At 38.0% G+C, this 14,604-nt stretch overlaps 1 protein-coding gene across 1 annotated transcript in view; it reads left to right on the forward strand.

Annotated features, from left to right (window-relative positions):
• The window catches only part of LOC122812774 (TBC1 domain family member 24-like), a 168,270-nt gene that overhangs the window by 133,869 nt on the left and 19,797 nt on the right, over window positions 1–14,604 (forward strand). Inside the window, exon 4 of the mRNA XM_044084847.1 lies at window positions 7,641–7,704. Within this exon, the coding sequence (XP_043940782.1) occupies window positions 7,641–7,704 (64 nt within the window). The remainder of the gene's footprint in view (window positions 1–7,640; window positions 7,705–14,604) is intronic.

The raw sequence follows: 14,604 nt of genomic DNA on the forward strand, positions 1-14,604 counted from the left end.
GTTTCACATGATAGGGAGCCTGTTCCAGAGCATGAGGATCCTCAGAGACATATATCTGCCTCACCAACATGTCTTATTTATGTCACAAGCAAAATTTAAAGCCTTGGATATAGAGGTTCTGATGCTGCTCATTTTGTGGATGTTCTGAAGGACCATCACAGCTGGATCCGATGCCTTGTATGCTGGGCCTAGATCAGTTCTCGGTAACCTGTACAAGACAGAGTTTAAAAATTGGGCTTTAATGTAATTGGCATAGAACAATGTTTATAACCTGGATTCTCTTGGTAAGGATCCTTTGTGGGCATTCCAACTGTTGCATATGTCTGGTCAGATCTGTGACGCCAATGCACTGGCCCAGCAATCAAGGAGCCTCAATCCTCACCACTAACACCAGTGAGGGGCGTCTATATAGGGAAAGGATAATAAATACACACACAGTAAAGTACAATTTCCCTTAAGAGCACACAGAAGTCACAGTCAGTCTGGGGCTTTGTTTCTCCCTTTCTTTCCAGGTCCCCAATAAGACTCCCCACTGGCACAGCTATAGGGTCCAAATCTCAGCCTAGTGGACAAGATAAAACCTCAAGCACCCTCTCTGTCCAACAAGTGCTTCGTGTCCCTGCCCAAGTAGCTGACACACACTTTGAGATAAGAGTTGTATACAACCACACAGACACTCCTCCTGGGGAAGTCTGGCACACGTTCTCCAGCTGTGCCCCTTTTCTGCCCAATCTAAAAGGTAGTACCAGCTGCCACCACCCACTAATATCAGCTACTCAAAGACCCTTCTGAAAGGGTGACCAATTATTACTGTGCAATATTATTATCCAAATGCTAAGTGCGACTGAACAGTCAAGGTTTATTAGAGTGACTTGGTACAGTATCGCTATATACATGCAATGTACTCTTAGAGCTTAAATTATCTCTACAGAAAACAGCCACAGTTGAAAGGTTTAAAAATATTTAATAATAAATAATAAAAACACAAGACAATACTTCTTACTACACAGTGCTAGTCACGAGTTCAGAGATTACAGATAAATACTTAAAATAATACAGTAGCAAAAGGTCTGACATCACAGAAAACAAACTAGTCTAATCTTATTATTTCCTAGCTATATCCAAGAGAAAACATAGTTCTAAATAACTTACATATAGAGCAAAGCAGTGCTGGTGATGTTGGATGTTCTCAAGACAAATGCCCTGAGCTCTCTGATTCTCTTTCTTTAAATTGATAACTCAGAGCTGCTTCACATGACATCATTTTTCACACTTCTCTGGTGTTCCCAGGCTAACAGAAACTACATTTACATTATTTACACCTGGTCAGAAGCCAGAGCAATAAAGGACATTTATACACGCAAATTCTAGCCATTAACTCTGGTCTTAAAACAATAGGCAGTTTGCCTCCCTCTAGACGTATTGGCTCTGAATTTTGACATCAAAGACAGTCATAAAATGTTTGACTTAGCTTTCTTACATCAGAGTGCACTGTTGTTACATTTTTGCAGTTCAGTACCCAATGCATTCTTTTCACATTTAAGAGAACAGTCTGTGGCTTACATTAATATTTACAAATGACAGAATTATCTACAAAATTCTATCTAGCTAGGCTGGCAGCCTTCACTTATCTTCATAAGGTCCATGCCAATGAGGGCATTATACTCTATGACTGGTGTGATAAGGGCTGAATTAAGTGGCACTATGACTTTCTTGGAACTAGATTCCATGCCCTTACTTATAAGCTGGGTAACATAGAGTACTTTTCTTACTACCGTGTCCATATATTTATTAAAGGCCAGATTACTGTCTACATATGTTCCCAGGTCCCTGACCACTGTTTCAGCTCTTGTGGGTTTCTTATTAATGGAGTAATTAGCCTGGGTGGCAGTTTTCCCAAAAGGCACTATAATGCATTTTTTGACATTATGTTTTAATCCGTGACTTCAGCACCAGTCAATTGTCTGTGTTAGACCCTCTTGTAAGTTGTTTGTACTGGGGGGGATCTATGATAGCTACCAATTTACAGTCATCCGCAAACTTGATCAGCCAAAGGGCCTTGACATTAGCCTTTACCTCTGAGAAGCAGATGCCAAATAGGTGCTGTCCCAACATGGAGCCCTGAAGTACCCCGCTGGTGACCGGTCTCTTAGTCGAGGCGATCTCACCAATCCCGACTTCTTAGATCCTATCTGTAAGCCAGCTGGCAATCCAGTCAGTCATGTAGAGGTTTAGGCTCTGTTTGATGAGTTTGTCAACTATACCCCAGTGGGTATTATATAAGTCACCTTAGCTAGGTGCAGGTAGATGGTATGCACCATATTCCCCTCAATCATTGCCTTGTTGACCTTCTCAAAAAAAGTCTCCCAGGTTTGATAAGCATGACCTTTCCTTGGCAAAGCCAAACTGGGTTGGATCCAGTGTCTGAAGGTTGCCTGTGACTTTTCCATGATAATTTGTTCCATAGCTTTGATTTTAGACTTGTTATACTAATAGGTCTGTAGTTTCTGTGTTTGACTGATGGTCCACTTTTGTAAAGTGGGATAACCATTGTAGTCCTCTATTCTCAGGGAACAAATCTTGTTTTGGGGCTATAATTGAAAAGTGACTCAAATGGCCCTGATAGGTCATGTTTCAAGCTATTTAGAAGGCATCCCAGTATATTGTTGGGGCCCATTAAGGCTGTGTTTTTGGCATTTTCAAGCACTGCCAGGACCTGTTAATAGCTGGGAGAGTTATGCAAATAGGTATTTCATGAGTGCAGGTGGAGGGAATGGGGATGAGAAGTTTGAGCTGAATTTGTCAGGCGACAAATTGACTATACCACCCTACTCTGTGATTGCATCATCGCTGCACTAATTTGGCACAATGATGTTTGCTGCCTTTTAGGTTTCAGACATAGCTTAGAAGGCCTTGTGGTTGTCTTCAGCCTATGAGGCTATCTTGACCCCATAACTGGCGTTGTTTGACTTGGTCCTGTTAGCTTCCTATTTAGTTTAATTATAGTGCTCCTATCATTATGGGAGTTGCTCTTCCTAATTTTAGCTAGGACTTTTTTCCTTTTGTTATATACCCTTTTAAGGTTAGGATAACACAAGTGTGGTTTGTTTGTAGAGTTTGTTTTGGGTTTACTTCTAGTAAGAACAGCAGTCTCTGTACAATGTATATGGTTGTACAGGGTCTCTGTATACAATTACGCATAGGTTGCTATGAACTCAGGGTTAGGAGGGGCATTGAATTTCTACAAACTATGGATTAATAGAATGTTTGCTTTAGAAGAGTTCCTAACTGTTACAAGGTTTGCTGAGGTTACAGACTTGTTTTTTATTTTTAAAGAGACACCCTTGAGGATTAGGCAAGGAAGGGGGGGGGGCAGTGCTCTTCCTTATTGTTGAGTACCAGGTCTGGTACATTTGAACCTCTGGTGAGTGTGTGCACTATCTGATCAAGGGTGTTTCTGTTAATAAAGCCCAGGAATCATTATATGAGGCAGTGTAGGTTTTCCAGTCTTCAGAGGGGTAGTTAAATTCTCCCATGAATAGGGTGTTTAGTTTGATAGTGAGTATCTCCAGTAGGTCTAGGTATAAGCTATGGTATTCTTGGGACATACAGGTGACTTATAACTTGCTAGGATATGGTGTAGGACTTTGCCAACTATACGTGAGTGCTGCGCATGCATAAATTCCAGGGCATCACCCTGTTTAACCACAGCACAGTTATACTTGTTATCAGTACAGATGGAGACTCTCCCACCTTTTGTCCATGTCTGTGTAGCTGATGGTCTAAATGTGTGAAAGGCTCTAAAGCCTTGAACTGCAGGAGTACTTTCTGCAGATTTAAACCATGTCTCAGTAACAGCACATATGCATATATTCTCCAGAGTGAGGAGACTTTTTAGAGTGTGGAGTTTCTGTTTAGGCATTGCCTAAAAATGGCTCTATGGGGTGGAGTACATGTTTGCCAATATTTAGAAGCCATGGGGAGATAGATGCAGACAATCTTTTGCAAAGCAACATTGTTAACCATGTCCTTCCATGCTGATAGATATTGAATGCCCTGGAAAGACACCAGAAACTTAGCCAATTATTTTAGTCAGTTTTCTTTTATTCGTACTGTGACATCATTCTTGGTGAAGATGGAATGCTGCTCAGTGTATGGCACATACAAGCCTAATACACATATTTGGAGAGGTCAATAACATCTTTTCATATAATCCATGGAAGTATGCCTCAGGTCATTGACGTCCACATGGAATAAGTAAGAATGATACTGGTGTGGTGTAGTAACTTGACTACATGCATAACTTGGCAGATCCTGGTTCCAGATAAACAAGTAATCATGTCTTCTCCTTGTTCAGCCTGGTGATTCAGCCAGCTGTGTGTTATACAATGGTCAGTACTTTAGAGATTGCACAGGATAGGCATTGACATTTATAGGCTTATGGGGTAGCTGAGGTTTAGAAAGATTGCATTTTCTTGCCTCTGCATAAGTTGGTCTATGTGTGTGGTGGACACTGTGTGCGATGGATGTAGTGTGTGTGTTTTTGACATTCTTGTTTGTATGCAAGGTTTTTGCCTCCAGTGAAATTGTATATGCACGTCTCTTGCATACTGTGTTTGTTTCTTTAAGAAATAAGTAGTTGTCAATGAACATAACACAATTGCTACATTGTCTCAGGATACCCTTATCTACCAGCTAGCTACTGAGACATTTGGAAATTGCATATCCATGTTGTCAAGACCTGTATTTAGGTGGCTATGGTAGGTCATGGACTGGGTTATACAGAGGTCCCCCTGGGTAGTCTCTGGGTTTTGACACTATACTAGATTAGACTGTACTAAGATTTGATAATAGTGCTGTTTAATGTGCAAACTAGCTGCCCTAAGCTTCTCTCTGCACAGTGGCTTTGTTTTAGCCACACTAAGTTACAGGTTTCATTTCTAAGGGTAGTTTTATAGATAAACTTTAATTTCTGGGTATTTGTGTCTGTACAGGGCACTGCTAACCTCTTGATGTAAAAACACCAAAAAAGGTTGCTTACAAGTATAATACTGCAACAAAACAACTGAAGCAAACTACCTTGACAAGGCAATTTCAAGTATTAGGGACCTTTAGAATGATTTAAAGGCGAAATCAACAGATAAAGCAGTAGCACTCTAAACAGTTAACTGAAGTGCAAAGCAATAAAATAAATCTCTTCTAGCCAAGGATGGAGTAGGATCAACACAGGACTCCCACAGACGGTGGCTGGGGTGCCAAGCAGATGGGAGCTCTGGAAAAACGACCAGAAGACAACTTGTACTAAAGGAGGTTTACTCAAGTGCACTACTGGTATGCTGAGTGAACACTTAGTATTATGGATATACGGAAAACAATGGGTGGGAAAGTATTTAAATAGGTCACACAATAGACAATAGCAATGAAAGAGCAGAAGGAGGGACATTGGAAGTCATAGTACTATAAGGGGCAGAAGCCGCAGACACAGCCTATAAAAAATGCAAAAAGATAAGGGTAGGAGGGTAGAGAAAAAAATCAAACTGGAGCTGTAGTCCTATTGTTAGAACTTCAGAAATGTCTCAGTGGGGGATGGGGCAGATGCAAAGAACGGAAAAACAGTAGCAAAGTAAACAGAAAGACATTGGAATGCAACTTTGAGCAGGTGTATACAGCTATAAAACTACTGAAGTACACATCTTTGAGCAGAATTCACAATATTGCCACTACTGCAGTCCTACCACAGATTAAGGCACCAGACTATGCAGCAATTTACCAGTAGTGCTTATGGAAAATATTGTAATAAATGAGACTCAAATCTGGAATTCTTAACTTCGAAATCAAATTTTCTTGACTTGATACTAACTAAACTAATCTTTCTTTTTTGCTCATTTATTTAAAGAGATGTACTTTTATGAAGTTTTGAATGGTTCACATTATGTTGGTTTTTGCCAGATCCAAATGTTGGCTTTTTATATTTGAGGCTTTTTATATAGCATACTAACTAACTGTAACAGAAATTCCTTATGATCACTACACCAATTTATTAATGAATCTTTTGTTATGTTAATATAAGTTAAGCCTGTGTGTGTGTGTGTGTGTGTGTGTGTGTGTGTGTGTGTGTGTGTGTGTGTGTGTGTGTGTGTGTGTGTGTGTGTGTGTGTGTGTGTGTGTGTGTGTGTGTGTGTGTGTGTGTGTGTGTGTGTACACTTCATAATCTCGAATTACTGAAATCCCGAATTTCAGTAACCCGAGATCATGACGGCGAAAACCAGAATGCCAAAAGTGCATAAGAGTGAATTTGAATATCTGGAATCCGCACTTATGCATTTCCTGTACGTCGCATGTAATGTCACGGTGCCTGAGATTGCAGGTGAGTGAGTGTTTGTGTGTGTTTTTGTACGTTGTACGTGTGGGTAAGGGTAGGGAGGTGTAAGTGTGAGTGTTGGATTTGTTGGTGTTTGTGTATGTGTGATGTGTATTTGTGCGCGAGCGAGTGGAGGATGGTGTGGTGTGAGTTTTTTATTTTATGTTATGTGCAACCTCAGAGTTGGTATATATAAGTAGGGGGGTGTGGGGGTTGTGTGGTTTGTGTGCTGTGGGTGGAATGGTGTGTGTGTTTTATGTGGTGTATGGTGTATGTATGTTCGTGATTGTGAATGGTTCGACTTTATAGTCTCGGGTTACTGAAATTCGGGATTTCAGTAATTTGAGATTATGAAGTGAAACCGTATATGTGTGTATGTGTGTCTTTCTGTCTGTGTCAATGCCTAGTCCTTACCTGCAGACTTTAGAAACTATTTGTCTCGTTTATGTTTGCTGTGTTATGCTAATGAAGTTCAATATTATTAATTTTTTATATAAAAAAAGTCACAAATGAAGTGTGGGCCTTTTTAGCTGTTTTGTAAAATAGAGGAGAAAACCCACTAATATAAATATTTTCCACTTATTTAATCTTTTACTTGATTCTTGTAACATTTTGCTGACAGACGTAATCAGATTATGGTGGCAACATTTATAACCTAGCACACATGTGAGGACCACTCCAAAATGATATGACTAGATCATGTCTAGTCATGTTACACTAGGCTACGCCTACCTACTTTCTGTATAATTAAATACCAAAACGTAGGCAGCACAGTTTAAAACTGTTTGTCTGAGAAACCATAAACAATGACTTCACTGTTATCTGATCACACATACTTGTTTTGGAAACTATGATATATGTGATTAGTACAGATTTTAAAAGACCTTAATACCCTCAAGGACATGACATTGCTGGAAATAAAAAAAAAAAAAAAAATATATATATATATATATATATATATACACACCCTCACACACACACACACACACACACACACACACATGCATGCATATATATATATATATATATATATATATATTAATATATATATATATTATATATTTTATATATATATATATATATATATATTCTGCTTAATTCATTAGTTCTAATAAATTAATTAGCACTTTCAAATGTCATAAAATTTCATTGCACAACCTTTAACTAGTTTAGCTAGTGTAATTTGGTGCAGTAACAAGAGTCTGATTTTTCTTTTGGCACATGTTCTACCTTTACATGTTTTACCAATTTTTTTTTTTTTATTTAATAACTTTCACAGGTTTTATGCATGCTGTGAAGATCACGCACCAACAGTTCTCCTCCTCAAAACAATCGAAGGGGAAGTAAGTAATATGAACCATAAAAATGCAAGCATTTGAAAGCAGAAAATAAGTTACCTTCTCTCGAGTTTGCATACAATTTAATTTTCTCAAAGTATATACGCCTTTTTTTTTTCAGTAATCCCCAACACTTTTAGATCTACTTCATGGATTATTAAACTATTTTACTACCATTATTATTTTGTCATTCTGACATTTTCTATTTTGAAAACATTTGGTTGGGCTGTTAGCACTCAGCATTAACACTTTGATCTGTTAACAAACTGCTTCCTGTGCAGGGTTTGATTCTTTCTATCTCCATTTGCTCATTGTGTGACTCTAAGCAGGTCACGTTACCAGACAGTGCTCTCAGGTTGCCCCCGAAAAGGGACAGTTGTGTCCAATAGTCTTATCTTTTTGAACAAATGTACACAAATAAATAAAAATATTTTATCTGACCATTAAGAAAGTTATGTGATTGGTATCAAGAAACTGTAAAAGAAGACTTCCCAGAATAATAATCATAGTCCATTTAAGGGACCAGGGACCTAAACCTTGTCATCACAATGAACAAAACATGCTGGAGGAATAGGTTCCAGACCCAGAGACTCCCCATACTCTGGAATAGACTGCCCATACATGTCAAGCAGAGCACCTCCTTGGCCCTCTTCAAAAGGAACCTTGACGACTGGATGGGAGATAGGAAATTTACCCCAGGGATCGCGTCTAGACAGGGGTCCAGGGAAGTAAATATGGCCAGAGAATTGTTATGGCTAGGCTTGTACAGGCCCTAGGGCCGATAGCCTAGTACCAACCTATGAACTTACAAGTATCTAGCAGCAAATGTAACTAGATTACATGAGCTATTGTATGTCTGTAAGAAAGAAGAGAGTAGTTACTGAAGTCCAGTTTGTCGGCTGTATGCTCTGATATATGTGCAGTGATAAAAATAAGATTTCTCAAACACATTTGTTTAATTTATTTATTTCATGTTCATTTATTCATTTAATATTTGTAGCATAGTAATGGACACACCAGCAGTTTTCACTTAGAGGAATATATAAGGGTCATAGAAGAGAAAGTTAGATGTAAAACTGACAAAATGTCCGCAATAACAGAGTAACATAAGCTTGGTGATCCAACACATAATAAAAGATACAAAGGTGTTTGCAACTTCACTATCCTGACATAAAAGTCCTAAGTGTAAAGTGCAGTTCTTATCTTTAATCCTCAATAGCAAGGAATAATATTTCCAAACCACAAGTATCTATTTTTAAGGGTGTTTTTGAAAGATTGATTTGGCTAAGCGACTTGCTCACACAGTAACAGTGATGAGTATGCAAGCAAGCAGAAATTATAGGGACCAGAACTTATAGGATTGTAGGTTCCTTCTAGGCAGTTGATCCAGTAGACGAACTGTAGCCTAGATAATGCTCCCACCATTTCACCAAGACTTAGTTTCAGCCGCTTTCCATAAGGGCTAGAGGGGCCCATACCGCGGGTGTACTTACGATTGTATGTTGATGTTGAGGGTAGAGAACAGCATTTAAAGAAGGTACAAAGTTTGTTTAATACAGATAGCACAGAGTTTAGTTAGGATCCATTTGGGGCAATTTCATATGAACCAGAGGTTGCATCTATTATATGGAATATCGGGTGAGATTTAAGTAACAAAAGGTAGCTTTCACAAATTTGTTTGTTTATTTTTACAGATAGGTATGAAGTGAGGGATGTTCAGGCTAAGGAGATGTAAATCATTTTTAACCAGGCTTCACACATGTCTGTAATGTTTGTTCTGGTAGGTTGTTGATTATTGTGTTGCTACCATTGTTGATTATTAAAGTTGTTGATTTGTAGGTTATTTTCCTTTTGCAGCAGGTACTAAGCTTTATACTCATTCTGACTCATTGATACGCTTGCAATGAATGACTGCAACAATTAGGAAGTCATTTTCTGAAGCAAAAAAAAAATTTAACAAGCATAGGAATCTGTCTAGTTCTAGCCTTATCATCACGAGTGTTGAGGAAAAAATAAAAATCAGCAAAACTAGTGGCCTTGAAACTTTGTTGATGAGCTCAGTCAAAATAATTTCCAAAAATCATGAAACCCAGGTAGTGTTCTGAAGCAACAAGCCTTTATTCATCACAGACAAGCAATCCTTAGTAACAAAAAATCAGAAAAATTTTAACAATATTTAACATATCACTTTTATATACTTAGAAGCAGATGTGGAAAATATACATATTGTTTCATTTTAAACCAGCCTGTTCATGGCAAACAATATAAACAGGGCTGTAAAAGTACATTTTAGAACATCAAGTACCCACCCCCACACACTACTACTTATTAGATCAAACTAAATTCTAGTTAAGAAAAACATTTCCTGAAGTGAGCTGCCTTAGTAATGTTTTATAAAAAACATTCAATATACTTCACTGGTGAACTGGGTATGGATATTGTAATGCCCCTGCACTGGCCCAGTAATCAAGGAGCCCCAATCCTCACCACTGGCAACAGTGGGGGATGTACACACTGGGAGGATGACAAGTACACACACAGTAAAGTACAATTTCCCTTAAGAGCACACAGAGATCACAGTCAGTCTGGGGCTGGTTTCTTCCTCCTTCTCCAGATCCCCAGTAAGACTCCCCACTGGCACAGCTATAAGGTTGAGATTTCAGCCGAGTGGCCAAGCTAAGACCTCTAGCACCCTTTCTGTCCAACCAGTACTTCATGTCCCTGCCCAATTAGCTGACACACACACATTTTGAGATTTGATTTACATACAAGCACATACACACACACACCTGGGAAGGCTGGCACAGGCTTGCTAGCTATGCCCCCTTCTGCCCAAAATATGAGGTAGCCCCAGCTGCCACCAGCCAACTCTTGCTTATTAGCTACTATAAGGCCCTTACAAAGGGAGTCCAATCCTACTGTGTAATGTTACTATATCCAAATGGTAGTTTTGACCAAGAGCAAGGTTATTTAGGCGTGGCCTGTACGGTGTCACCAAATACATGTGCAAGTACTCTCAGAGCTTAAATATGTCTCACGAATATTGGCCACAAAGATAGGTTTAAATATATTTAATAATAAATAAAAAAGAACAATACAATACTCAGTACACAACACAGTAACTTCAAAGTTCAAAATCACAAGAAATATTTTAAACCAGCATTGCAGGACAGTCTCAAATAAATACAGAAAAATCTAAGCTAATCTTTACTATATTCCTGTCTATATCTAAGAGAGATACTATGCCCTAAATCTTATTTACAGACGAGCAAGTGCAGATAATGATGATGAGTGGATGTTCTTGTTAGGTCCAAGACAAAATACAAAATGCCCAGTCTCTCTCTGAGAGAGTTCTTAAATTAATATCAAATTTTACTGCTGGGTTAGCTTGGCTGACATCACTTTATGTCACATATCTTCAATTCCCAGGCTAAACTCCGGTGTCCAACATTTAACATCTCTGTGTGAAATCTCTGTGTGAAAAATACATATATTTCAGATGTTTATAGTTGTTAGAAGACATAAAACAATAAAACACTTACAAAACAATGCAGAAGGCACCCGAGTTCTAGACATCCTGTCTCCTTGCTGCATTCAAACTAACTTTTATAACACAATCGCAAAACAATTTAATTTCAACTTATTTTCTTGAAGTTTTTGCAAGTTAACTCTGTATGTTGCAGTTTCTACTATTAAAACCTACATTTGCACAGGTATATAGTTTATATACATTTCTGTTCTTTTCCAGTAGGGTACACTGTGGACACATCCTTGAAGCTCAGTACTATACAAACCCTCTTCAACACACACTTCTGTACCAGTTGTTTAATATACACATAACATATAGTTCTCTTACATTTGTAAGACAACTATATGAATCATGTTGATATTCACAAATGACATATGAATATTTACAAATCTTACATTTCTATAAAAATCATATTAATATTCACAAATGACATAGAATTATTTACAAAATTCCAGCTAGCTGGCAGCATTTCGGTTTGTTACAGGTATAATCCTGTAACTCCATATTATGACTTTCCTTATCATATAACCCTAATGGAGATTAATGGTTTTGCATCCCTAAAAACTTAGAGTGGATGTGAGACATAAAGCCTCAAAATACTCAGACATGAAATTCAAGAATGCTGTTAGGAAGATATTCAGTTTTCTGTGTCTTCTGTTTTATGCTTCATAACACTGATGTTTCATACAAAAGGTCTGTGAAGCCTGTTAAAATTTAAGGACATTAATAACACAAATACATTATTGTATCAATTAGGGTTTGCATCATAGTGCAAAGAAAAGAACACAAGCAACATTGTGTTTTTTTCTCTACCTGATTTCTAGACCCTAGGTCAATGTTATCACCTCAGCAACACTAACATGCACCTTTTAGACTTCCTTTAATTTTGTGGTGAAAATTTAAGTATAGAAGTTATAATACAAGTGTTACTGTATAGCTTCCTATTGGTGTAATATGTACACTGTATGACACAATATTTTTGCTTGTGTGACAAGTGTGAGATTACGACTAATGTCATAGTACTTATACATTGATGAGTAGGCTGCTGTGCCGAAGGAGTGTAAACCATAAACATAATGCAGTCTAAATAATTTCAAAACCAGAGAAATAATGGTGGTTCTTCAAAGGACTAATGAATACACCTGACTGAAGCATTTCACAGTAACTTCACAGCTTTCAGTTAAGGATATTCTGGTAAATGTCAACGATTTCTCATTTAAATACTTTATTCTGCAAATTGTAAACTTTGGGAGTGCTTACAGGAGCTCATCTGTAAATGTACATACTTCAAAACTGAAAAGCTGGTGATGTCTCCATCATTAGACAGCACGTTGCAACACAGGAGGGAAATGTCTTTGTAATAATATCAGCATTGTCTGTATTGAATTGTGTATTATTCATTTATTCATTTTCTGATACTTGTTTAGCTAATTCAGAGTCACAGATAGTCATAGCCTATGTCAACATTCAAAGTGCAGAGCACCAAAAAACTAATCCAGGATAGAATGCCAGTCGGTCACAGGATGTAACTTACATACACACACAAATACTCTCACACATACACTCATATGGCATGTATACCTACTGGCAGATTGGAGGATTGTGGATTCATCTACAGCATTTCTTAGGGATGTGAGAGGAAATAGATCACCCATCAAAAATCCACAATAAGGTATGTAAGGCAGTCAGTGGTTTACTGAACTGGAGAAACAAAAACTGTAACCAGTGAACTTACTTTTGGGGACTGAAATAATGTTTCATTGATGATGATGCACTGGGGCAATCTGATGAGAGTATTTCAGTTTCATTAATGAATGAAATGCAATGCAAGGATTTAGACCTTAGACAAAAAAGAAATACTAGAATATTAATCCTAGCATTTTTTATTGCAGTGGTGCAGCGGTTAACGTTGTCACCTCAAATCAAGAGGTTCTCCAGTTTGATTCTCGGCTGGGGGTCCTTCTGAGTGGAGTCTGCAGTGGGTTTCCTCCATTTCTCCCCAGGCCTCCACTGAAAATAGGCTCTGTCCTAGTCAGACTTTCCTGATCAACAAATGTTAAATAAATAAACAGCAATAAAATGATACACTCGCATTATGACATGAAGCCTAACTGATGCAGTGACACACTATTTCTGCATTATATCTGGATGGGGAAAGACTAAATTATGTATCTAGATTTGGGGCACATTCTGTTTTGTACTTTGCATTTATATAGCACTCTGTGGGTGTCTAATACCTAGCCAGTAAAAAAACAAAGAAACTAGTTGTCACTCATTTGTCTCTAACACATATGACAAGAAGGCTGGGGGGTTTCGTTTAGATGCTTTAATATATAGAACCACTTCGGGATGGATAGCAGCATCATTAAATATGAACGAACTAGTTAACAGACAGACGATATATACATACATGCTTACATCTCAACAGCTTACTACAAAATGACAGTCTAGCTTGCACTTGCTCAGTATTTATATACTTGTGCAAGCCCTTGGATAGCTTCTTAAAGGTACATGTACACATATTGATATACATCCTTCATCTTAAAAAGATTGCCCTTTGAAAAAACAATATTCAAGTTAGACATGCATTATTATATATCTCAGAAATAAAACACAATGTTCATGTGCAAGTTGCTTCATATCTGCTACAGGATTTAGAGATGTGACCATATCTCGTAACATAATAGTGCAGTCTAAATTTAGCAATAGGGACAGTCTGTGATGCACAACTCATATCAGGAACTTCTGGATTCATCACAGGAACAGGAATGTCGTCTGGAACTTCCTCTGGAATTGGAACACCAGACAACTCACTCTGAGATAAAGAGTCTTTCTCACAGGCTATATGCTGTGGTATAGGCTCGGTCACTGGTCTCAAATGCTTCCAATTCCACCTAAAAATTATTCCTTCTGATTCCACAACATACAGTCTTGGCTCTGACCCAATATTCTTCATGACACCAATTCACTCATAACCTTTGGACGTCTACATCCTTAACACTTCTCCCTCTCATAATGGATTGAGCAGTTTGCTGGTCATATCATAGTAGGACTTCTGGGTTAAACGTTTCTTCAACAGATTGTTTTTTGCTAACCTGTTGTTCTTGACACATGGAACAAACAGTTGACTTCTTATTGGTAATGTGGTTCTGTTTATTCTCGATAGAAGTCCCTGAGCAGGTGAACCAAGATGTTTATCACGAGGAACATTTCTGAGATTCAAGAGATTCAGGAAAACATCACTATTATCTCTTTTTGACTTCTGAAGTAACTGTTTTGCACTTTGAACTGCACCATTTTCTACCAAACCATTTGATTGCAGGCACTTAGGACTGCTTAGGACATTAGTAAAGAACCATTCTAAAGCAAATCTTTTA

This window comes from Protopterus annectens, chromosome 10.part0, assembly GCF_019279795.1.
Source record: "Protopterus annectens isolate FY-2018-M chromosome 10.part0, PAN1.0, whole genome shotgun sequence".
Classification (NCBI taxonomy): domain Eukaryota; kingdom Metazoa; phylum Chordata; order Ceratodontiformes; family Protopteridae; genus Protopterus; species Protopterus annectens.